The sequence below is a fragment of the Meriones unguiculatus genome, chromosome 18 (assembly GCF_030254825.1).
Source record: "Meriones unguiculatus strain TT.TT164.6M chromosome 18, Bangor_MerUng_6.1, whole genome shotgun sequence".
In the NCBI taxonomy this organism is placed as follows: domain Eukaryota; kingdom Metazoa; phylum Chordata; class Mammalia; order Rodentia; family Muridae; genus Meriones; species Meriones unguiculatus.
This window is the reverse complement of record NC_083365.1, coordinates 36,598,925-36,623,421: the sequence shown is the minus strand read 5'-3', so window position 1 is coordinate 36,623,421 and position 24,497 is coordinate 36,598,925. Positions and strand designations below refer to the sequence as shown.

At 37.9% G+C, this 24,497-nt stretch overlaps 1 protein-coding gene across 1 annotated transcript in view; it reads left to right on the top strand.

Annotated features, from left to right (window-relative positions):
- Positions 1-3,782: 3,782 nt before the first annotated feature.
- Ccdc73 (coiled-coil domain containing 73) overlaps positions 3,783-24,497 on the top strand; it is a 76,977-nt gene continuing 56,262 nt past the window's right edge. The window contains exons 1-5 of the mRNA XM_021646363.2: positions 3,783-3,940; positions 8,819-8,890; positions 16,444-16,515; positions 18,280-18,315; positions 19,816-19,890. Coding sequence (XP_021502038.1) covers positions 3,803-3,940; positions 8,819-8,890; positions 16,444-16,515; positions 18,280-18,315; positions 19,816-19,890 — 393 coding nt within the window. The 5' untranslated portion in view covers positions 3,783-3,802. The remainder of the gene's footprint in view (positions 3,941-8,818; positions 8,891-16,443; positions 16,516-18,279; positions 18,316-19,815; positions 19,891-24,497) is intronic.

Sequence of the window (24,497 nt, the reverse complement as noted above, 5' to 3'; positions counted from 1 at the left end):
TTTGCCATTGCCAACCTCAGTGTACTCTTAGCAACCTTTTTCATCCAGGCTGGTGTGGGAGTGCTTTCCATTCTACTCAGCAAAGAGCTATAATCGGGGCAAACACAATCCTCTGTTTGCATGAAGGACTGCGGAGTGACTGGTGTTAAACTCCCTTATCACAGATCCTTTTCCTGGCAGAGTCTTTGGCTTCCTTTCCAAGCCATCCTGGTACTCCCGTTAGGCTGCCTCCTGTGGGTGTATATTAGCTCCATTAAAAAGATTTTCTTTAGTGGCCTTGTCTCCTTTTGATCTTTGTTATTAGTAGAGCAGGCTGAGTTGGTAACATGGAGACCGTGGCAGCAGGTAGGTAGCTACGGCAAAGGCAGCATGGGTAATGGTAGTTGTGGCTGAGGGGTAGCAGTGGCAGCAGGAGTGGTGGTGACAGGAGGGGTAGTGGTGGCAGCAGTAGCAGTAGTGGCTAGAACATGGCTGGAGAGCTCCGTAGAGCAGCAGGGAAGAAACAGTGAGGAGCAGAGGTACTAGGAGATAGGAGATTGCAGGTTCCAGTTGCTAGAAGAATTCCAGAGATGCATCAAGCTCTAAGGAACAAATCAAACCTGAAACCCAAGCCTGAGCGCTATAGCACTGGCTGCCGTCAAAGGTCAGTAGTTCTGGCACTGTAGGCAGGAGAGCTATAATGATACCATTATAGTAGCTGAGAGTTCTGACACCCTGGCTTTCCCAGGGGTTGTAACACTGCGGTCACTCTCTGCTGTTTCTAGTATTTGTTTCATTTATTTCTGCTCTATCTTTGTAATTTTATCTTTGATTTCCCATAACATTGAGTGACACATGATTGTCATTGTATGGTAGTTTTTATACAGACCTTTTGTTTCTTTGTGTGTGTGGGGGGGTTATGTTATTGTGTGGGTCTGTGCATGTAGAGGCCTGAAGTCAGTGCTGGATGGATTACTTAGTTGCTTTCTACCTTACTTTTTGAGAAAGGGCAGGGCCTCTTACTGAACCTGGAGCCCACTGATTTGGCTAGGTTGGTTGTTCAGGGATCTTCCTGTCCCCATCTTCCCAGTGCTGGGATTATAGACATGTGCCACTGTGCCCACAATTTATGTGGGTGCTGTAGAATCCAGACTCAGGCCTGTGTGCTTGCACAGAGAACACTTTGCTGACAGAGCTACACCTCCAGATTCCTGCTTTATTACAGTCTGTTTTCTTTATTATTGGAGTCTCCATTGTTATGACAGAATTCTCTGTTGTCACTTTAAATTTCACCAGTTTTTGTTTCATTTAATTTGGTGCTCTGTTGTTTAGGTGCATGTATGTTTAAAATTGTTGCATCCTCTTTGTAGATTATTTTTTGATGTAAGATGCCCATCTCTGTCTGGAGTAGCATGGTGTAATGGCTATTCTTAGTTGTCAACTTGACACACTTGGGAAGAGGGAGCCTCAGATGAGGAACTGCCTCTATTGGGTAGGCCTGTAGACACATCTGGGGGGAATTCTCTTGGTTGCTGACTGGGTCAGGGAGGGCTTAGCTTCCTGTGTGCCAGCCCTGGGCAGGTTGCATAGGGAAGGTTCATGAGCAAGCCAGAGAACATAAGGCAGTTAGACCATTACCTCATGGTCTCTGCTTCAGTTCCTGCCTCCAGGCTCCTGCCTTGAGTTCCTGCCTGGGATTTTCTCAGGGATAGAGTGTATCCTGTAAACAGAGACAAACTCTTTCTCCCTAAGCTGCTTTTGGTCTCGGTATTCATCATAGCAACAGAAAGCTAACTAGAACACAGGATCACTGTGAGTGAGGCTTCTAGGAAAGTATTATCAATCTTTTTTTCTCTGCTTGGTTTTAGGATTAGTTTTTCAAATTATTTTGGGTCACTTCACTGTGATAACTGTGATTGTAGATTTCTTTTTACTTACAGTGGAATTCACTCAATTCTTGACTTGTAGCTCCACTGGGCCCAGGAATTTCTCAGCTAACTATCTCTTAAAATGTTGTGCTGTTCTCTTTCTTTCTCCTTATTCTGTAGCCACTCTCTGCTTTGCCTCCATTGCCCCTTACCTGCTCTGTTGTGCTGTACATTTATTATTTCCTTAATAATAAATTATTATTAATAAATAATAAATAATAATATTTATTAATAATAATTTTATAATAATAATAATAATAATAATAATAAAGTACACTCTTGGTACTTTACATGGTCTGTTTTCTAGTCTACTAAGTCAGTTTCCCAGCTGTACCCAGTCTTCTCAAAAACGTATCATTAACTGTTTTTTTCCCATTAAATATTTTAGAGACTGTCTGAGATTACAATGAATTTTAAAAATCTGCCAGTACACATGCTTATAATCCTGGCATTTGAGAGGCTCTGTTAGGAGTTTTGGAAGATGAGGCCAGCCTAGACACAGTGGGAGACCCTGTTTTAGTAACAGCGGCAACATGCTGTCTTGTTGATGACTTCCGGATTGCCTTTGTTTCTTTAAACATGGTAAGCATGGTACCCTACATCTATCTGTACTACAATCTGCTCTTCTTGTTGCTTCTGTCTGCTGGTTCTTACAATGCCGTATGTCTTTCTGTTCCTGGTTAACCTTGTGTGCTGTTTGAAAAGACTATGTGTGAAGATTCCTTGAGTATTTCAGGATAAATGAAGAAAATTTATGTGCTTCTTCAAGGTTCTTCAGGACATTACCAGTGTGGAAGCGTTTAAAATTTTGTTAATAGGTTGAAGTTTCTTTCGCTTAACAAATGTATCTGAAATTAAGAATAAGATAATCATTAGTATTGGGCGTGGTAGTGCATTTGGGAGGCAGAGGCAGGAGGGTTCCTGTGAGTTTGAGGTCAGTCTGGTCTACAGAATAAGTCCCAGGACAGCCAAGGCTACACAAAGAAACGCTGTCTTGGGGGTAGGGGTGGGGGAGGGGGACGATAGCCATTTGGAAGAGGTTAAGACGTGGAGAAGGGAATGTGGCAACAAAGGGATTGTTTAAGGGGCCTGTAATGATAGGATTCTACATTTTGTTTGTGATTATAGTACCAATAAATGTGCACAGAAGTATGTATATCACAAATAGATTTGTGTATCACTTGTAAAATTTCTAATAAACTGCATGGATTGTACCAGTATCAGATACACATTTTAAATATTGTTCTGTTGTTATACAAGATGGTAATACCGGAAATGACTGAATGGATGGTGCATAGGACCTCCCTGTACTTAACCTTTGCAACTGCTTTTGAACCTATTATAATAGTTTCAAATTGAAAAGTTGAAAAGGAAAGTTTCTTATAACCTGACTCATACACTTCATAGGCTGAGCTATTTTAGTACCTGGATTTCAAATAAAAGGCAGTTACCAAAGGCCTCTTTAACTTTATTGAGTTTAAAATCTGTATTGCTGTTAACTAGTATGAACACTATTTTTGAAAAGTAGCTTCATGTGAAAGCAAAGTTTAGAGAGAGTGTGTGTGTATTTATGTGGCATAAATACACACTGGTGAAGGGTCAGGCCTTGCCTGCAATATTAGGAACCCAGCCATCACAAGAGTGATGTATAGGGGCAGAAAATGTGGTCTTTAAGGGCACTCAGGTACCAGAAATACAGGCAAGCTGTGAGAAATGGAATATGGAATAGAACCGTTGCTGCCAAGTGTCTTTCTGTGACTGTTGGAATATGAGGAATAGCAACATTGTTATTTAGTGCTGCATTTGGAGAATTATGGAATAATGCAAAACATAGACAAGTGCTTTTCTTTGAGTTAAAACTGTTTTAAATCGCAGGAAATGAAATAAATATTAACATGGAGGACAGTTTCGACCCCAGATCATCATCATCTGCCTTCACTCTTCCGAGTTCTTCAGAGACAAGGCTTTCGATTCAGCTCTTGCAGTTCAGAACAAGTTTACTTGAAGCACTAGAAGAGCTGCGTATGAGAAGGGTGAGCCCATCCTAAGGTTTTAAGTAGAAACTTCTTTCTTTTCTTTCTTTCTTTCTTTCTTTCTTTCTTTCTTTCTTTCTTTCTTAGCTCAAACAGCCACTTTTTTATGAAGCTTATTTATTTATTTATTTATAAAGCTTTGTAGAGTTGGTTCTCTTCTTTTTTTACATGGGTTCTGGGAATCAAACTTGGCTTATTAGATATGCATGGCTAGTGCCTCTGCCACTGAGCCATCTTCACAGCCTAACTCTGAGAATTAAAAAGGGAGAGAGTAAGAGTAAGCAAATGAGTGAGAGAGAAAGAGCTTTAAAAATTATAAAAGGCATTGGCTTTAGCAAGTGTGTTGGCCATTTTTTATGTCAACTTGACACAAGTGAGGGCCATTTGGGAATAAAGCATCCTAATTGAGATTGGCCTGTAGGCAAGTCTGAGTGCATTTTTTTTTTTTTTGATTGATGTGAGAGGTCCAGCTCACTGTAGACATAAGAATCTGAGCAGGCTAGAAAGAGCAAGCCAGTAAGCAACACTCCTTCATGGCCTCTGCCTCAGTTCCTGCTTCCAGGTTCCTGACATTCGTGTCCTGTCTTGAATTCCATGGACTACAAGCTGTAAGATTAAATAAATTCTTTTCTCAAGTTGTTTTTGGTTATAAATATTTCTTCTGACTAGTTTTTATTTCTGCTTAACACAAGCTAGAGTCGTCTAAGTGGGTGGAACCTCAATCGAGAAAGTGTCTCCATAAGATTGAGCTGCAGGGAAGCCTGTAGGGCATTTTAAAGTTAGTGATTGATGTAGGAAGGCCCAGCCCATTGTGAGTGGTACTTTTTCAGAGATCTTTAGTTTTAGTCCTGTAGTCCCTACTCTACTCTGCCCTCCTATCCTCCAACCTATTTAATCCTTTCTTCTCCATTTTTTCCACTTTCCCCTTATCTCTCTGTGTTCTTTCTTCCTCTCCTTGAAAGAACACCATAGTCCCTTAGTAATTTTCTGCTCTCTGGGTATTTCAAATGAAACACATGTATTTATTTATTTTGCCGCAGGTGGCAGGTGGTACTGCAGGCCTTTATTTTTAAACGTGTTATACATTATATTTTCATATTTCATATTTTTCTCCTCCCCCAGATCCTTCTATTCTCTGCTGACTGAACTTCATATTTTTCTCTCTTAACAGTAAAAAACAAAACCAAACCAAAAAGTACACACACAAGTGCATGCATACACACAAAAGCACACACGTGTGGGGGTGGGTGGGACTCGGTGTCTGTGTCTCTTTCTAGATGTTGGGATTTTGTCTGGTTTGAGCTTGTGCGGGAACTATGCTTGCTGACGTGCATAGTCTCTGTGAGTTCGTGTGTATATCAGCCTCATTGTGTCTTGAAAACGCTGTTTGCTTGAGGTCATCCATCACCTGGGGCTCTTACAATTTCTCTTACACATAGATCCCTGAGTCTTGGGGTGGGGGAGGGGAGAATCACACATATTTAGAGATTGAAGGCTAACACCCACAAATAATTTATTTTTCAGTTTTAGGAGAATAGTCTTTCCATGTAGCCTGTCTGGCCTGGCACTTGTATAGACCTGGCCTTGAGATCCACCTGCTTGCGTCTCCCCAGTGCTGAGATTAAAGGTGTGCATCCTCCAGCTGGGATAAATTGGTAATGATACAATTAGAGAACAATGGCATGCTCAATAAATTAGTAAAGATATACAAATTATCTGAATCAACAAAACAGTTCATATTGAATCCATGCTATGTGCACTGTAGAATTTTTACTCCATTTGTTTGTTTGTTTGTTTTTGGTTTTCTTGAGACAGGCTTTCTCTGTGTAGCCTTGGCTGCCCTGGATTCACTTTGTAGACCAGGCTGTCCTCCAACTCACAGGGATCCACCTGCTTCTGCCTCCCAAGTGCTCGGATCAAAGGTGTGTGCCACCACCGCCCAGCTTGACTCCGTTTCTTATTTATTGAGGCAGAGTCTCCTGTGCTCCAGGCTTGCCTTGCACTGGTGAAGTCAAGGATGGCCTTAGATTCCTGACTGTCCTGCTTCCATCTCTGAAGTGCTCCATTTTAGATGTGCGCCACTACCTTCAGGGGACTGAACTCGAGGGGCCTTCATTTGTGCTAGGCAAGCTTTCTTTTAATTCATCCCAACTCCTAGATCTGATTTTGATAAATAACCCTTGTCAGACAGATCCATGGGATTGCTGATAAGAAATAGAGATGATTTATAATAGCGCAAGGGTCACAAATTGAGTATTTGGGTGGTTGGCACATGACTTGAGTAGGGTAGGAATTATGTTGAACCTGAGAGCCTATACTGTATTGAAACCAACATAGAAATTCGTATTTCAGTTTGTGCTTTGAAAGTTTTTAAGAAAGAGATAGTTCTGATCCAAATCAGTTGTTAATGAGAATGAAAGACCTTTACTGTGAAGCTTTTGGAACATTAAAATATGCATTTACTTGATGTCCTTTTATAAATCATTTCTAGGTCTGTACTTTAAGAGGATTCAAGTTTTGTAGGTACAAAAAGGCATGCCAGTTAATAACTGTGTTACCACATAGTATGATAAAATTATAAATAAAATCACTTTACAAAAAATCTGTTAAGTATTCAAATAATAATAAGTTCTTGGGTTCTAAGTAAACAGTAAATAAAATTCAGTGGAATTTTGGGTAATCTGAAGTAACAATGGTTTGCTAAGAAAACTGGCCACACACAGTAATATAGTCTGTAGAAAATAATCTTACACCACCTTTCAGTACCGTCAAATCAGTGCAATTACTGTTGATTGGACCATTACAATCTGTATATACCTTTATTTTACACAGAAAACTGATAAATGCATATTAGCCACCAAATATGCATATTCGCTGCCAAAAGTAGCATTGTTATATACTTACACTTTCTTGGCATTTTAGATTCAAGTTTTCTACTACACTTATTTTAAATCTTTATCATTTAGATTTTGTGTTTTCTTTCTGTCCATCAAACAACTTTTAGAAGTTTTAATAAAAATTCTTATGAGATTGTCAGTGAAAGAAAATAAATTTAGCAAGAAAAATCCTATCTTCCAAGTTCAATAAAGTATCCCAGAATATAGAATCCTAAAAGTGTTTATTTTTTATTAGCTGCCTTAGGACTACAAGATTTAAGTGTTTTTACAAAAACAATAAAGGAGGAGTAATTTGATGGTTTATTTACTCTTTATAACCTTTAGAAAGTGTTGTTTTTTTTAAAGTGCTTGCTTCAGGCTGTAGTTTTACAAGATGGGCTGTGTGTTGGTCAGACCCTTTCAATTCTTGACCCTGAACAGATTTAGGGACATAGCACATACAGCAGGCACGTGCTCAGGAAGCCCAAACTGTAACTGGGCACTTTTACTCTCCTTTCAGATTGATAATCTGTCTCTTCTAAAATTGCTCAATTCAGCCTCTCTATATTGTTTCATAAAATACTACACTCGCTTCTATTTTCTTAGTCTAATTAGCCAAAAGTTGCTCACAATAATATCTCTAATAATTGATGAAAAGATCCCAAAGTTTATTTTCTGAGAGTATTAAAGCAGCTATTTTTTATATTAGCAAATTATTAGGAAGGTTTCTGATATGGAAATTAAAACACTCCTATTGGTTACTTTAAGAATATTTACTTTTGCTTTTAATTATGTGCGTGTTTGTGTGTGCGTGTCTCTGTGAATATGTGCATGTGAGTGCAGGTGCCAGTGGAAGCGAGAGGTATCGGATTCCCCTGGTGCTGGAGTTACAGGCAGTTGTGAGCCCCCTGACGTGGGTGCTGGGAAGTGGAACTCAGATCTTCTTAACACTGTGTCATCTTTCAGCCCTCATATCAGTTCTTAATTTTTTACTTTTTTATACCACAACTATTTCTAACTTTTATTTGAAAATGTTCTACCAAAATTAGAATGTACTTGTAGACAGGCAAGAGAGTTTTTAAAACGTGTGTATGTGTGTGATGTATTGTTGAATTCAAACATGTGCCATGATCTATACACGTGTTTGATCTCCTGGAATTAGTTAATTGTGAGCCATCATGGAGGTGCTAGGAGCTGAACCCAGGTCTTCTGCTGAGCAACATGTGCTCTTAACTGCTGAGCCACCTCTGCAGCCCTCTTCTGTATTTTAACATAGCTGTTTGGGGCAGAAATACATGCATATTGGATATAATGCAGATATGTGTATTTATTTTTAAGTAAGTCTTCCATTGTTACTCAGCCTGGCCTTGAACTTGAAATACTTCTGTCTACTTCTTGAGCAGGTGAGTTAACAGACATGTATTACCACCTCTGGGCAGTCGGTTTTAATTACTGATGTGTATTACTGCAAGAGATTCTAATGTTGCCTTCTCAGGTAGCATATGTTACTATTTGTTGGCATGCATTTCCTTCTTGCTTTCCATTTTAGAGAAACACTGGTTGTCTTAGCATTCACTTCTCACTAGTACGAGTCGCGTAAATCCTCATTGGTAGTAGTAGTAGTGTGTGTGTATGTGTGTTCATGCTACAGTATGTATGTGACAGTCAGAGGAAAACTGTGGAGTAAGGTCATTTCCTGTACTTTAACATGGATTCTAGGGATTGAACTAAGACCATTGGGCTCTAAGAGATGCGCCTACCTCTGCCTCCCAAGTGCTGGTATTCAAGGTGTGTGTCAGCATTCCTAACTTCTATCCAGATTCTAGATTACTTGCTTGATATGGGGCCCCAGTCCTCTGCTGGATTTATATATTTAATTTTCAAAATGCCAGGTTTCCTCCCATGAGTGTGCAGGTGTGTCACTTTTGTCTCTCTAGAGACAGCTGAAACTAAATGCCTGAAGTTTTATTTTCACAACATTCTTTTTTCTTTTTCAATATAGGAAGCAGAGACTAAATATGAGGAGCAGATTGCTAAAATTATTACGGAGATACAGGAACTGAAATGGCAAAAGGTAAGTATTCCCCTCCAGATTATCATCTTAGTGTCTATTTGAAACACATTCCAGGGGCTGGAGAGACCGCTCAGTGGTCAAGACCACCTGCTGCTCCTGCAGAGGATCTTTCCCAGCACCCAGGTGGAGCTCACAGTCATCATAGCTCTAGTTTCAGGGGATCTCATACCCTCTTCTGCCTCTGCAGGCTCCAGACATGGCCATGCAGGCAAAACTAACCAACCAACCAACCAACCAACCAACCAAAACCCCAAAAACCCCCAAAACCATGTCATTCATATACATAAAGTAAAGTAAATCTTATATTCTAATTCTTTTCTCTTTAAAAGTAAAAAAGATATGGTTTATTGCTGACTCTAAATTCTTTGCAATTTGTTAACATTTCAGTTTTAATTACATTGTTTTCCTACCCATTTAAGGATAGACTTATATCACAGTGTCTCAAAAAGTTATGCTGATATTTGATACTGTCGTTAACATCAGTAACTAGCACTAGAATATTAGTTTTGTATATTACCAGTAAATGCATTTAACTATGTTAAAGTATTGTGCTCACTTTGTAATATTAAATTTTTTTCTTTTTATTATTAGTTACATTTTATTAACTCTGTATCCCAGTTATATCCCACTCCCTCATTTCCTCCCAATCCCACCCTCCCTCCCTTATCTCCTGCCTGCCCCTTACAACAAAATTAATTAATTTTTAATTTTCTAACATGTATTTGGAGATAGTGCATAATTTGAGACATGGGCTCAGGACAGTTCCTACCAAAATCGTTGATGATATTTATGGCTTCAGAATTTTTTAACTTTCTGATAGAACACCAAGGACAAGTCATATTGGTTTTTTTTTTTTTTTATTATCAGAAGAATCAACTTTATTTTCAGTGTTTAGTTACATATAAATGAAAGGAATGAAAAAAATTGAAAATACAGAAAGCACTAGCTATAAAGCTTTTTGTGTTTCTCTCAATCTTATGTTATGAATATTTTTCCACATAGTTAAATGTGTCTTTAGAGGAATTTTTCTCAATTTTTCTGGTGTTGTAACTCTTGAACACAGTTCCTAATGTCCTGGAAACTCACAGGTGGAGAACCCCTGCCTTAGAGTATGAGATTTAACTATTAATTAGCTTAGGATCATGCCTAGTCATCTAAGCATCTGTGGCCACTTTATTTTATCTTTATTAATTACTTGTAGAAATTTCACCAGATTAGTAGTGAGATCACTGTTGACTTCTAAATATTGTGACTATGTGATTTCCTGTGTCTGAATTACATTATAATAGAGTTAGATTTCTATGAATACATCTTATAGAGTTTATTGTTTTTATGAAGTCATGGTAGTATGGTTGATTCTGGTGGTGGATATTTATATATGTTTTTCCTCTCTTTTTGATTGTTGGTGAATTAGATAGGACAGTATCTATAAAAGAGTATTTAAAACTTGAGGAGTCCTATATGTGGACATGCCAATAAAATGTCAGGGAAAATATGAGTATTGGATTATAGATTACTACTACATCATCAGTAGCTAAGATCACCCAGTTTAATCCAAGAGAACAGACACTATCTCCAAATCACAGTTTCTGTCTATTGTTGACTCGTTCCACAGGTGGCCAAGAATTCAGAATGCATTATTAAGGTTAATGACATTGGAGACTTTATTTAAGAAACAATATTCATTTACTCATTTAAGGTTCTGGATTGTTAGCAAGTAGGAAATAAAATACTTAGGCATGCATAAAGAACTAAAATCTCATAAAGCACTGCACTGGTGAATGACGATCTAGTTTAGGAGTCCACATCCTTTTTGTGTACAGAGCCTTATGGTAAATATTTTGGACTTTGTGGACCATCACAGCAATCTACACAGCCATAGGTGGTACTTAGATGAATAAGTATGACATTCTCTCTCTCTCTCTTTTCTGTTAAACTATTTAAGAATGCGAAACAGTTCTTAGCTTAGCTTACAGGTCATACAAAACAGGTAGTTGGTCAACACTGGCCTTTAGGTCGTCATTCATCCTTCCCTCTCTCCTTTCTTCCTTCCTTCTTTCCTTTCGTCCTTCCTTCTTTTCCTTTTCTTCCTTCCTGCCTTCCTTCCTTTCTTTATTTCTGGTCTTATTTTGTGTCCAGGCTGTCCTGAACTCACAGAAATTCTACCTTTGTTTCCTGAATGCTGGGATTAAAGGCATGTACGTACCACTATGCCAGGCAGCTTCTAGTTTCTTTATTCCTGATCTTGATCTATCTCTGTAGGCCCAGTAGTAAAGGCTGTCTGTATTATATATTTGCCTTCCTGATCCATTTATTTTGATTGGGAGTTGTTTTATTTTCTGAGGACAGTCTGTTTTTAAAGTTTCTTAGCATTTTCTACTCTTAAATTTCTTGGTAGCATGGCAGTCTAGGTATTAGAGAGTTTGTTCAGTTAGGAAATCCAAAGATCTATGCCCTGAAGTTTATCTATTGTGTTAAAAGCCAAAGTAAAGTGGATGGAACTAGAAAATATCCTTCTGAGTGAGGTAACCTAGAACCAGAAAGACATGCATGGTATATACTTACTTATAAGTGGATATTAGCCACATAATGTAGGATAAACAAACTAAAATCTACAGATCTAAAGAAGCTAAACAACAAGGAGGACCCTAGGGTGGATGCTTAAATCTCATTCAGAAGGGCAAACAGAATAGGCAAAGGAAGAAGCAGTGGAAGAGAGGAAACAGGACAGGAGCCTACCACAGATGTTCTCTGAAAGACTCCACCCAGCAGGGGATAGAAGATGTAGAGACTCACAGATAAACTTTGGGCAGAGTGCAGGGAGTCTTATGGAAGAGGAGAGAGATAGAGGGACTTGAAGGGGACAGGAGCTCCACAAGGAGACCAACAAAGCCAAAAAATCTGAGTCCAGGGGCCCCAGTAGAGACTGATGCCTCAACTAAGGACCATGCATGGAGAGTACCTAAATCCCTGCTCAGATGTAGCCCATGGGCAGCTCAGTCTTCAAGTAGGTTCTATAATAAGGGGAGCAGGGGCAGTCTCTGACATGAACTCGGTTGCCTGCTCTTTGATCATTTCTCTCTGGCAGGGTGGCCTAACTAGGCCACAGAGGAAGAAGATCTAGGCAGTCCTGATGAGAATTCATAAGCTAGGGTTAGATACTAGGGAAGGAGGACTCCTCCTTTTTAGTGGACATGGGGAAGGGGGTGGGGGGAATGAGGGAGAGAGGGTGGGACTGGGAGGAGATGAGGGAGGGGGCTACATTCGAGATACAAAGTGAATAAATTATAAAAAATAATAAAATGAAAAAAATTTAAAAGGCAAAGCAACTGATAGAATTTTTTCAAACATGGCTTCCAGGATAGACACAGGAAGCAGTGGAAGAAAGGGGATTTCATTTTCTTTGGAGTAATTTCAGGAAGATAGCTTTTGAATTTTAACTGATGTAGAAGAAATGTGCTAATATTCAGTGTTGATATGATTTTTGAAACATTGTATAAATCTCTTAGAATACTTTATTAGGTTTTTCTGAAGCAAAGAAATGGCTCAAATCAGGGAGGAATAGCCAATTTTACAAGGCAGCCTCTAACAGGATGGCATGGTGAAAGCTAGTGACTATCAAGCGTGTGGACATCATGGTCTTAGAAGGAGACAGTGGGAGAGCACAAATAACACTGATGTGCTATTGACATTGTTTTTCCTTAAGACTGCAGATGATGGAGCAAGTTCCGAATTAATGACAAGGCATTCTAATAAAAATTCTATAAAAATAATAAAGTGAGTGTTCTGTCACTAGACGGCCTATTTAGAAACATTCAGGAATTTCTTTTTACTGGCAGAACTGTAGCTCCATAGCAAGAAGCTTCAGTCAATTCGGGGAAGAAATAGGCAGTGATGAGAACACAGAACCCATTATAGGGTTAATTTTAGGAAGGCCATTTATAGGAGCTGAGGCTTGGATTTACAAGAATGACAGTTTAATCAGGAGGTTCTGCTGGCCAGGGACAGTCTCAGCAATCTTAGTAAAACTTCTATTAGTGCTATAATCTGGTTTGGTTTCCAGTCAGTCCTTGTTCTCATGGGTAATTTCATATAAAATTTTTGAGAAATTCCATTAAGATCCTCTGGTGCCACCAAGTGTTTGTCCTGAATGTGTCCTGAAAGAGATTTCCTTGTGTAATTTACAATCGCTTTTCTTTCATAGTATGTAGCCAGTTGTGGGCATTCCAAAATAGCCTTTATAAATCTCTCAAAGCATTTGGCTTTTGGAGTACCACAGAGCTCAGGACCATCCATCATGAAGATTAGCTAGGGCATTTGCTCTGGCCTTTCTGCCATCCTTTTTAGTGTATATCTGTTTTCAGGAAGCGTTAGAACCTTGGAATGGTTGACTTTGCAACCTAGATTCCTGCTGAAGTTTTAAACCCTTGTTTCTCCAGTATTCTGAATCACGGGTATCTGCAGAAGCACACCTGATGATAAGGGCAAGCTTTGCAGCATAAGATATGTTCTGTCATCTTGGTTAGCTTACCTGTTAAGGAATCATAATATAGAGATCAGTGGAGACTGCTGTAGCATCCCTGACATTTTTTCTATTTCAGTTTGAAAACTTACCTGTTAAAAAAGTTAGGCCTAGATTTAACCTAGGGAGAGTGTCTAACCAGTCAGCTTCTGTCATAGTCATTGCCCAGGGACTAGATTGTCAGGATTTCTCCACTGTTGAATTATAAGGACTAGCAGTCTTTTAAATAGTTGCTATATGAGCAATAATATATTATAGTTTTCAAAGAGCTATATTGTATATAGAAGTTTCTTATCATAAAAATATTTCTTGATCTCTGTGCAGCCTCTTTTACATTAGTATATTTGATTTTCCTTTCCCTTCCTTTCCTTTTTTTTTTTTTTTTTTTTTTTTTTTGAGGCTGGGTCTAACTGTGTAGCCCTGATTGACCTGGAACTTGCTGTGTACACCACAGAGATCTTGCTTCTGCCTCTCAGTGCTAGGACTACAAGTGTGCATCATCACACTCAGCTGATCCATTTTTATTTAAAACTATAGTACATTTAAGTCCTTAGATACATATAATAAATACCAGTGTATGTATATTTATGAATATAAAATGAATAGTATATAGAAGTGGAATGATTGTGTGTGTATGATTGTGTGTTGTGAAAAGCTGTGCTCCAAGCATGACATGGCTGTTGCCATTTTGAATTCAGAACAGTTGTGGTAACTGCATGAGGTTCTCACAAGGCTTGGCCCACTGGTTGGAGAGCATATGCCAGCTGCTGATACGGCAATGAGAAGCAAGTCCTGGCTTACCATTTCATACAGCTGGGGTGTGGTGAGATGTGAGGGAAAGAGTACAAATTAGATTTGTGTTAAGTAGCTCCCCATAATATCCAAAATGTTGGAACCCACAAAAAAATTAATAACAAAGACTGGAAAGTGAGGTGAAGACAGAAGCAAGGAAACAAGGGGAAATTCATACCTAAGTACTATATATCACAACTTCTATTCCTCCCCTCTCTTCTAATCCAGCTTTTTCCATGTCCCTTCATTCCTTCTTAAATTCATGACTTCTTCTTTATTACTGTTACTGAGTCCAGTCAGTGTCGCTCATATATTTGCTCATAAATGTGTTTAGTGTGACCCCTTGGGATTGAATAACCTATCAGGGAATTTATCCCTGAAGACACCTAGTTCTTCCACCCTCAGCAGCCATTACAAAATTTCCTCCATTTACATTGGTGTGTCAACTGGTGTGGTCATTATGCAGGGCTTGTTTAGGCAACCACACTGTTGAAATTTAATGGGTACAGCTTTTCCGTCACATCTAGAAGACAGTATCTAACAGCAGGTGTCCTAGCCCCTTAACTTTGTTTAAAATAGTAAATACTGAAAATTAAGTACTGAGTGCAAATAATCAGACATACAGCTTCTCCCCTCCCCCCCCAAAAAAAAAGGATAGGTGAGAAATGGGATCATACATGTGCAATTAAAAAAACAGAAGCCTGGGACAGGGGAAATGGCCCAGTGGGTAAAGCACTTGCTGTGCATGAGTGAGAGCCTGAGTTGGGAGTCTCAGAACCTGTCTAAAAACCAGATGAGATGGCATATGCCTGTGATTCCAGTGCTGCTACAGGGAAGTTGGGAGGTGGAGACTGGACAGTTCCTAGAAACAAAGCAGGGAACACTTGCCTTTCTGACACATGGTAGGCTCCTACTCAGAATACACCACACACACACACACACACACAGAGAGAGAGAGAGAGAGAGAGAGAGAGAGAGAGAGAGAGAGAGAGAGAGAAAGAAAGAGAAAGAGAGAAGAGGGAAAAAGAAAAGCGAAATTCTTTGCTGCGCTTTGGTTTTACAAAATATAGATATAGTTTGGTGAACCTAAAGAACCTAAAGAAGTAAATGTCATTGACCATGTTTGCTAGGTAATAAAATTGCCTTTGAAAATTCTAGCCCCCCCCAAAAAAAGAAAATTCTAGCCCCAAGACTACAATTCTTCTTGTGAACTAGGGTTGTTAATTTTAAATAAATTTAATTAGATTTTTTTCTCTCCCTCTCTTCCCCTTCCTTCATTTCTCCTTCCCTCTTTCCCTCTTTCCCTCTTTCTTTCCCTCTTTCTTTCCTTCTTTCTTTCTTTCCTTCTTTCTTTCTTTCTTTCTTTCTTTCTTTCTTTCTTTCTTTCTTTCTTTCTTTCTTTCTTTCCCTTCCTTCCTTCCTTCCTTCCTTCCTTCCTTCCTTCCTTCCTTCCTTCCTTCCTTCCTTCCTTCCTTCCTTCCTTCCTTTCCCTCCCTCCCTCCCTCCCTCCCTCCCTCCCTCCTTCCTTCCTTCCTTCCTTCCTTCCTTCCTTCCTTCCTTCCTTCCTCTCTCTTTCTTTTCTTGAGACAGTGTCTCATGTAGTTCAGGCTAACTTTGAACCTTCTGTGTAACCAAGGTGGGCCTTGAATTAATCTTTACCTCCTGTGCTATGATAACAGGTGTGCCTTATCATGGCTAGCTTGGCATTGTAGAAAGCTTTGGAGCCAGCTATATCTAGTGTCTAAAAATTTAAAAAGCAATATATTTTTATTATAAAGAAGCAAGTGAAAACAAAATTTGTATATAATTCTATGACCAAAAGATAATTAAATTGTTTAAAATCATATTTCAAGAGAATAAATAGAAATAAATGTTTTACAATATTTTCATCTATCTGTCTATCTATCTATCTATCTATCTATCTATCTATCTATCTAATGAATGTCTTTATATAATTGTTCGTGTACATATGTTGATTATGTGCAAGCCCAGTGCCCACAGAAGTCAGAAGAGAGGCTTCTGATTCTCTGGAACTGGGGTTACTAATGGTTTGAGCTGCCATGTGGATGCTGAGCCAGGTCCTCTGTAAGAGCAGCAAGTGCTCTAAACCACTGAGACATCTCCCCAGCCTTTTGTTCTTAACTTATTTTAATTGTAAACCAAATTGAGATTTAAAATAAAAAGCTTACTAGACTTTGTTTTACCTTCTCATAATTTTTTTCTTATATTTTAAAAATAGGAGACTCTTCAGAATCAAAAGGAGTCATTAATAAAGCAACACAAAGAAGCAATGGGAGTGTTTAAAAATCAGGTGATTTTCATGATAGACTAACTGCAATAGAAAACTGTATTTTTCTTTCTGCTGTGTTATGACAAACTATTCTGTGAACACACAGAAAACAAAAATGAGAATATTATGGAAAGCAGGAAATAAAATTATTTTTATTATAACTCATGGTAGTATAGATAAATTTGGAAAAAATGTTTTCTTGGTAATGGATCTGTCCTAAGTAATTCTGATATGTGCTCATTCACCCTCTTTCTTTTGTAAAAGTGTGCCATTGTCCTACCTTTTACATGATTCCCATGCTGCCCCTTTACCAAACTCAGTTTGTTGAATCATGCATGGTTCATGAGTTAACTTGCCAGTAATTAAAATATTAAGAGGAAGATGTGAAGCCAGGCGTGGTGTCACATGCCTTTAATCTTGGAGGTAGAAGCAGATGAATCTCTTTGAGTTTAGGGCCAGCCTGGTCTATATTGCTCGTTCTAGGCCAGCTAGGGATACAAAGAGAGACCCTGTCTCAAAAAACCCAACAGAAAGAAGATATAAAGGAGGGAGAGGAGAGGTGATCCTTATTTGCTGTCTGCTGAAGCCTCCACAAATAGCAACTACCAGAATAAATGAAAAATAAAGAAGATAAAACCAAAATATTTTAAAGAAATTAGTTATAACCTCCTTAATTTGAATTTCATCATCTTTAACTTTCTCAGCTTTATCTCTATACCTTAGAAAATGTTAGCTTAGGAAAATGCACTCAGATACAGTATCCTTTGGAAGTTTTTCTTTTTTCTTTCTTCTTCTTTTTTTTTTTTTTGAAGTTTTTCTTTATATCTCACTGTCCTCATTTTTTCTTTCCTCTTTTTTGTCTTAATTTTCATACAACTGTGTGTGGGGAAAAAGAAACACATTACTAGTTGGTTGAGGTTAGTGATAATTTACATCTTGGGATGACATGCTTTCTTCTTTTCATTTGAAATAAGTCTAACCAAAGTTACAAGTTTTAATTGAAGGGTAAGGAAGCAGAAGCCCAAGTGTACAGTGTTTGCTAGATTGCAAAGCCTCTGTCTCTGCCATCACAAGAGACAGAGCACATAAGAACAGGGTCCAGGAGACATCTTCAGAATCTCAAGCTTGTTTATTTTACAGCACTAGAACTTGATTGCACATGGCTGAAAAGTTCTTTATCACTGTGCTGCATTCAAAGCTATGTTTATTTTTAAGTGAAGAACTGTTGAATGTAAATGAAGAGTGTGAAAAAGAGATAGGGATGTTTCTAAAAAAAAAAATACTGACAATTTTGCTAAAGTCCTTAATGCTGATTAGAATATTTTATTTTTTCTATTGACATATTCACTTTCATTTTGCTGTTTTAAAACAGTATTTTTTAAATGAAGGTCATTTTTATTTCATTATTGTAATATTTAAGCAAACTCAGGATGTAAGTACTGCTCATGCAAATACAAATGCTGTGATTTCATAAAATTATAACTTTAGAAAATGATAGATGCTATTGCTTAAAAGTAGATAGTAAAATATTTCAGATATTTAAGATTTTTAGATGGTTAAATCACACTTCAAAGGAATAATTGGTGTTTAAGTGATTTAGTTATTTAAGTGCTTTTGTGATTGCCTTTCCTTCTGTTTCATATACTTCTATTTTCTGAATTCGAGAACATGTTCAAATTGTATAAATTCAACATAGAAGTATAAGATGCTTTCATATTCTTACTGATCAGCAAAAATCACTGTTAACAGTTTACTTACCTGTATTTTGATTTTAAAACTTATCAGCTACAAATGAAGATGTATGCCTTGGAAGAAGAAAAGGTAGCTATTAATTTTTAAAATAACAAAATATATTTAAATGAATTTATCATCATTGTTCACTATAATAGAAGTAAGTGTTGGTAATAAAATAATGGAGAATGTTGGTTGATTGAAATCTTACAAGCAGAAAGAACCTCAGGTAAATCTTGTTACTTGACCTTTGTGACTTTAGATGGTAAAACAGGGGCTAGATATCAGGCTTCTTCAGCACCCAAATTGAAATTCTTTTCTTCTGCAGTGCTCCCTTCTGTGAGCTGCCCCATGTTCTAGTGCAGCGGTTTTCAACCTGGGGGTCGCATATCACATAGCCTGCATGTTATTATCTACATTACGATTCAAAATAGTAGCAAAATGAACTAGCAATGAAATAATGTTATGGTTGGGGTCACCATAACATGAGTAACTGCATTAAAGGATTGCAGCATTAGGAAGGTGGAGAACCACTGCTCTAGAGCCTTTTCAGTGTGAGCACGTGCGTTAAATGTAAAACTCTTGAGATGACTTGCATCTGGTTGCCAGCCAGTTAGGAGACATGACTTCCAACAAATCATACACTTAACTGGCACTAAATATTTTCTCATGCTAACATAGTTAACATGTCTATTATGACAGTGGACACAGAATTTACAATCTTAATTTATAGACTTTAAAAATTTATTTATTAATTTATTAAGTACACAGTGTTCTTCCTGCAGGCCAGAAGAGGGCACCAGATCTCATTATCGATGGTTGTGAACCATCATGTGATTGCTAAGAATTGAATTCAGGACCTCTGGAAGAGCAACCACTGTTCTTAACCTTGAGCCATCTCTCCAGCCCTATAGATATACTCTTAAGCTAGAAATTTTAAAGGAAATTCTCCCTTTATATTCATGATACAAATTTACCTATGCATTATTAATTAGAAAACATTTGACCTTCTGCATTCAGTTTTGCATGTGTGGATCAATTTGCTACTAATTAAAGATACTAGTTTAGGAAAACTGTCTCTATGCTGGATACATACATTTTATTCTTGATATCAGTCCATAACCAGTATTTTACAACAACTGTTTATATAGAGTTTATTTTCTATTAAGTATTAAAAGTAAGCTGGAGATAATTTGAAGCATGTAAGAGAATGTGTGTAGCTTATGTGTAAACACTGACATTTTGTAGAAACTTGCTGAGGTTTTGGTGTTTATAGAGGAGCTTTTAGACTCCTCGTAAATTCTGAACAATAATTCCATATTCTATCTAAGAATTTAATAATCATATAATATCTGTAAGTTTTCCTAGAAGTGTTCTTATAAATCGAAGCATCATAGTTAAATTATTTTTATAATTATAATTATATAAAAGTTATTGCATTATTTTGATATAAATAAAGAAATCTTCATTAGAAATATAATTTTTCATGTAGACATATGTTTAAAGTCTGTGAGGTGACTTTTTCTATTTTCTTCTTTTATATTTATACTAAAAATAAAGTATTAAAGTGTTATTTTTCTTACCTGAAAGGGAAAATACAAACTTGCTACAGAAATCAAAGAAAAAGAAATAGAAGGATTGAAGGAAACATTAAAAACATTGCAGGTAAAGTGACTTGCTGTTTAAAATCAATTTTCTATTTTAGCATTGTGTCAACAAAACACCATTCAACCTGTCTAGCAAACATAATAATATTTATATTACATAATCCTTTTGCCTGGGTATTATACTTTGAAATTTGAATTTTGTTTGATATATATTGTATTTTAAAAAGCATGTACATATATTAAGTAGAACACACATATGCATATAGTATATGTATATTTAAATAGCCTTCATTACTTGTTACAGTAATATAGGTGTCTTCATTGCAGTTCTGTTGCTGTGAAGTTATACCATGACCAAGATAGTGCTTATAAAAGAAATAATTTAATTGGGGGCTTGCTTACAGTTTTAGAGGTTAGTTCATTATAATCATGGCGGGGAGTGTGGTGGCACACAGGTAGACATGGTGTTGGAGGAGTAGGTAGGAGCTGTACATCCCGATCCTTAGGCAGAGAGTGTGAGACTGGGTTTGGCTTGAGTCAGTATTTTTAAGACACTGTTTTTGTTTTTCTGTGAACTGTTATCACTAGAATTTTTACCTGTTCATTTCCTTGAGTTCGTTCTTCTTTTTAATTAGAAAATTTTGTTCTTTCATGGTTTCATACATGTGCCTATATATTCTTGTCCTAGTCTTTCCTGTTTTCCTCCTATCCCCCCCCCCCGTCAACACCGCCCAGTAACTCTCTTCCGATTTTCTAGTTTTGTTTCTGTTTAGTGCGCCATTATCTACTATGTCTAATAGGAGTGAACAAGAAGAGCATGAAGAGGATGGGTAGAATGTGATAAAACTGGACTGGGCCTAAGGAGATAGGCGACCGCTATAGCTCCATTTCATTATTTTTTCACTAAATTTAAACTTACTGGTTTTATAGCCTGTAAGACACTAATGATTCTTACGGATCTGAAGGCATAATTTAGTAATTTGCTTTTTTCTACTATTGAAACTTAATGGTCTTATGCCTCACCCAATCACATTGATGAAAGAGAACAGAAATATGGAGGTTGTATGTTTATGTATTAATCCACAAGTAAGTCTTAGCTACTTGAATAATGTTTTCATCAGGAAGACAAAGGACGTATAACACAAAAGGACCTAGATTGAAGGTGGAAAACACCCTCGTCAACAAATACTGGAACAATGGGGCATTCATGTGATGGATTTGGTGATGTCTTTTTAGATACAATGCCAAAGGCATAACCCGTGTGATGGAAACTGGGCTTCATGGAAATGAAACGCTTGTGCCTTTTGTTGTTGTAATAAAAACAATGGTGTTGGGCTATAATTGTTTTATTAGCCCTGTGATTATCACGACAGTATTATCTAACCCTCTGTCACAAATAATAAGTCACAGACACCTGTTAGATATAATTGCCTTATTTACCTTGGACGGGCCAGATATTTCACTTACATTGTCTCAATATCCTCACCGTCCATTTCCCAGTCCCCATCCAATGCCATCCACCTCAGTCCTTCTCAGTTGGACTACCTTTCATCCATAATCTCATGGTACTTGCTTATATTCTTCATCTGGGCCTTTTCATGCTGTTATTGGAGTCCTTCCTCAGCCCATTTGCTGTGTTTTCCAGGCTAACCCATCCTGGTGTGCTCCTCCTTCCTCTCTTCCCATCCATCTCTCCTTTTCCATGATTCCTCTAGGGATCTCCAAAGCCCAGGAACCTTAGCCACGCCTGCCTGATTCTGCCCTGCCCAGGTATAGGCTGTTTAATTAGCCAATCAGGTGTAATGACTTAGGTAGATTTACAGAGAGGGCCAGTAGTTAGCATCAGTCCAACCTCCAACACTTTTCTTTTTATGTTTTAAACATTATTTATTCACTTTCCATGCCGATGGTAGCCTCCTCCCCACTCTTTTCCTAGTCCTATCCTCCCTCCCTCTTCCTCCATACTCCCTCCCCTTTTCCTTGCCCACCTACTCACTCCATCTCATTAAGTCACATTAGGACAGAGAGCACCCTCTTCCCCTCTAGCCTGGTGAGGCAGTCCTTCGGGGAGGGGGGAGGGGCTGCCTTAAGGCAGGTAACAGAGTCCATGTCAGAGTCAGCCCCTGCTTTCTTACTAGGGCACTCACATGAAGCCTGAGCTGCCCATCTGCTATATCTGTGTAGGGGGCCTAGGTCCAGTCCATTCATGGTTCTTGGTTGGTGCAAGCCCCTCTGGGTCCCGGTTAGTTGGCTCTGTTGTGGTGCTCCTTTCACCTCCACATCCTTCTATCCTTCCTCCCACTTTTCCACAAGACTCCCTATGATTAGTCCAATGTTTGCCTGTGAGTTTCAGCATCCGCTTCCATCCGCTGCTGGGTAGAGCCTCTCAAGAACAGCTATGCTGGGCTTTTGCCTTGTTCCCTTCTGTAAGTGCTGGCAGGGATGGATAGTAACAGGAATGTTCATTGCTGTGGAGACAATTTGACTGTTTCTTACAAAATTAAATATTCTTTATTAAAAAACAAAGTGTGTGTGGGGAGCATGGAACACTCTTGACATAGTGGAAATATTCTGTAGTGCTATATTGCTGGCTAGGTATCATTCTTCATTTGTCCAGACCCATAGACTGTTCACGAGTGAACCCTGTTGAAACTGTGGATGTTGAGTGATAATGTGTCATTGTAAGTTCTTTAATTGTAACAGACACATAATTTGTGTGTGGGAGGGGAGAAGGAGGGAGAAAAAGAGATGTTAATGGTCGGGAGGTTACTCATGTGTGAGAGTAAGGGAATCTATGGGATATTTGTACTTTTCTCTCAGTTTTGCCATGAGACTGAATGCATATTTTAAAATCTTGAAAAAGAGCCCTAACAGCCCTCTGAGTGGAATTAAAATAATTCTTATTACCAAAATATTTACCATCCTCCCAATTTTATGTAATCTAAGTATTTTTGAGATGTGAAATTAACTTTTTTATCTTTTAAAAATTTTAAGCTGAGATAATTTCATGTTTTGCCTTCCCCAGTAATCTCCATCTTTGCTCCTTTTCATTTTCTTAGAAGGTACACTTTTGCCTGCCTCGTGTGTCCTTATATTCTCACTCTCTCTTTCTGTGGACTTGAGGTATTTTATGTAGTTTCTTTACATTTATCTTCTAGTTCACTAATTTTTCAACTGTTTTATTTGTCATATAACTTATCCATTAAGTTTTTTATGTTATAACTGCATTTCTGTTTTATAGAAGTTCAATTTGGTGCACTTTCAAATCTGCCTCTTTTATAGTGTCTTATATGTTTCCTATGCTTTTTACTTTATCTTTTATGTCTTTAATCATATAAAATAATTTTATATCTTTGAGATTTTTGTCTCTTATCTCTAATTATTGGGGTCAAGTCTTCCTGTTTGCAATGTCTGCTTTCTGGGGTTTCCTCTTGGAGGTCTTTGGTTTTGATGTGGTTCATAAATTTTAACTTGCTTGCCCCTCTTCACAGGAAGCACAGGTTCTGGTGAAATTATGTCATGTAACTTTTCCAACAGAACTCATTTATGATACTTCTTTTCTTTTTCTGAATCTCAAAATGTAAGAGATAATCCCCTGGTTGTGTACACATTCAGGGAATGTATATTGGGTCTTCATATGCTTTGTGCTACAAGTTATAGTGTTTCAGTTTTTCATGGGATAATTTTTATTTTTGAACTGGAGATCTAGTTAAAAATAAACTTCCTGTGTTGACATACTGACTTTTCTTTGCATTTAGTAACAGCTCATTGGTTTGTATTCTTTGCATATTTTCATCTCTGTATATGATGTATTAGCCCATCTTCCCATGCCTCCATCTGTTTCTTTTAGTTCTCCTTCCCTCCCATTATTCTTATTCAAGTTTCACTTCTACTTTGATGTCCTATCTACACATGATTTTATGTATCTATACAAAACCCATGAACTACAAATGAAAGGGAACCTATGATGTTTGTCTTTCTGAGACTGATTTAATTTACATCATATGATCATCTCCAGTTGGGTCAGTTTTCCTGCAAACCACATAATTAACTTTTCTTTATGAGTAAAAATTCCACTTTTAATATATATCATACTCTGTTTATTCAGTCCTCTGTTGGTAGACACTGGCCTCATTCCGTAACTCAGCTGTTATGGAATTGCTGCAGTGGACATTGGTGTGCGAGCATCTTCATGATATGCTGACGTATTTCTTAGGTCTTTCAGGGTAGATACCTAAGATATCTATAGTGGAGTCACATGGTGGGCACTGATTTCCACACCAGTCGTGTGTAAATGTTCCCTTTTGTAATAGCCTTTGGAAGTTTTTTTTTTTTTTTTTTTTTGAGACAGGGTCTCATTGTATAACCGTGGCTGAGTTGGACTTGCTGTGTAGACCAGGTGGTGGTCTTGAACTCACAGAGATCTGTTTCCTTCTATCTTCTGAGTGCTAGGATTAAGGGTATGCACCACCACTATGTGTGTTCTACAAAGTGAGTCCAGGACAGCCAAGGCTACACAGAGAAACCCTGTCTCAGAAAATAAAGTGTACACCGCCATTCTTGGAATTATTTGTTTTCTAAAGGACTGTTGTTCTGACTGGGGTGGGATGATATACTTTTAATTTGTTATCTCTGATAGTTAGCAAGATTGAACATTTTCAGTGT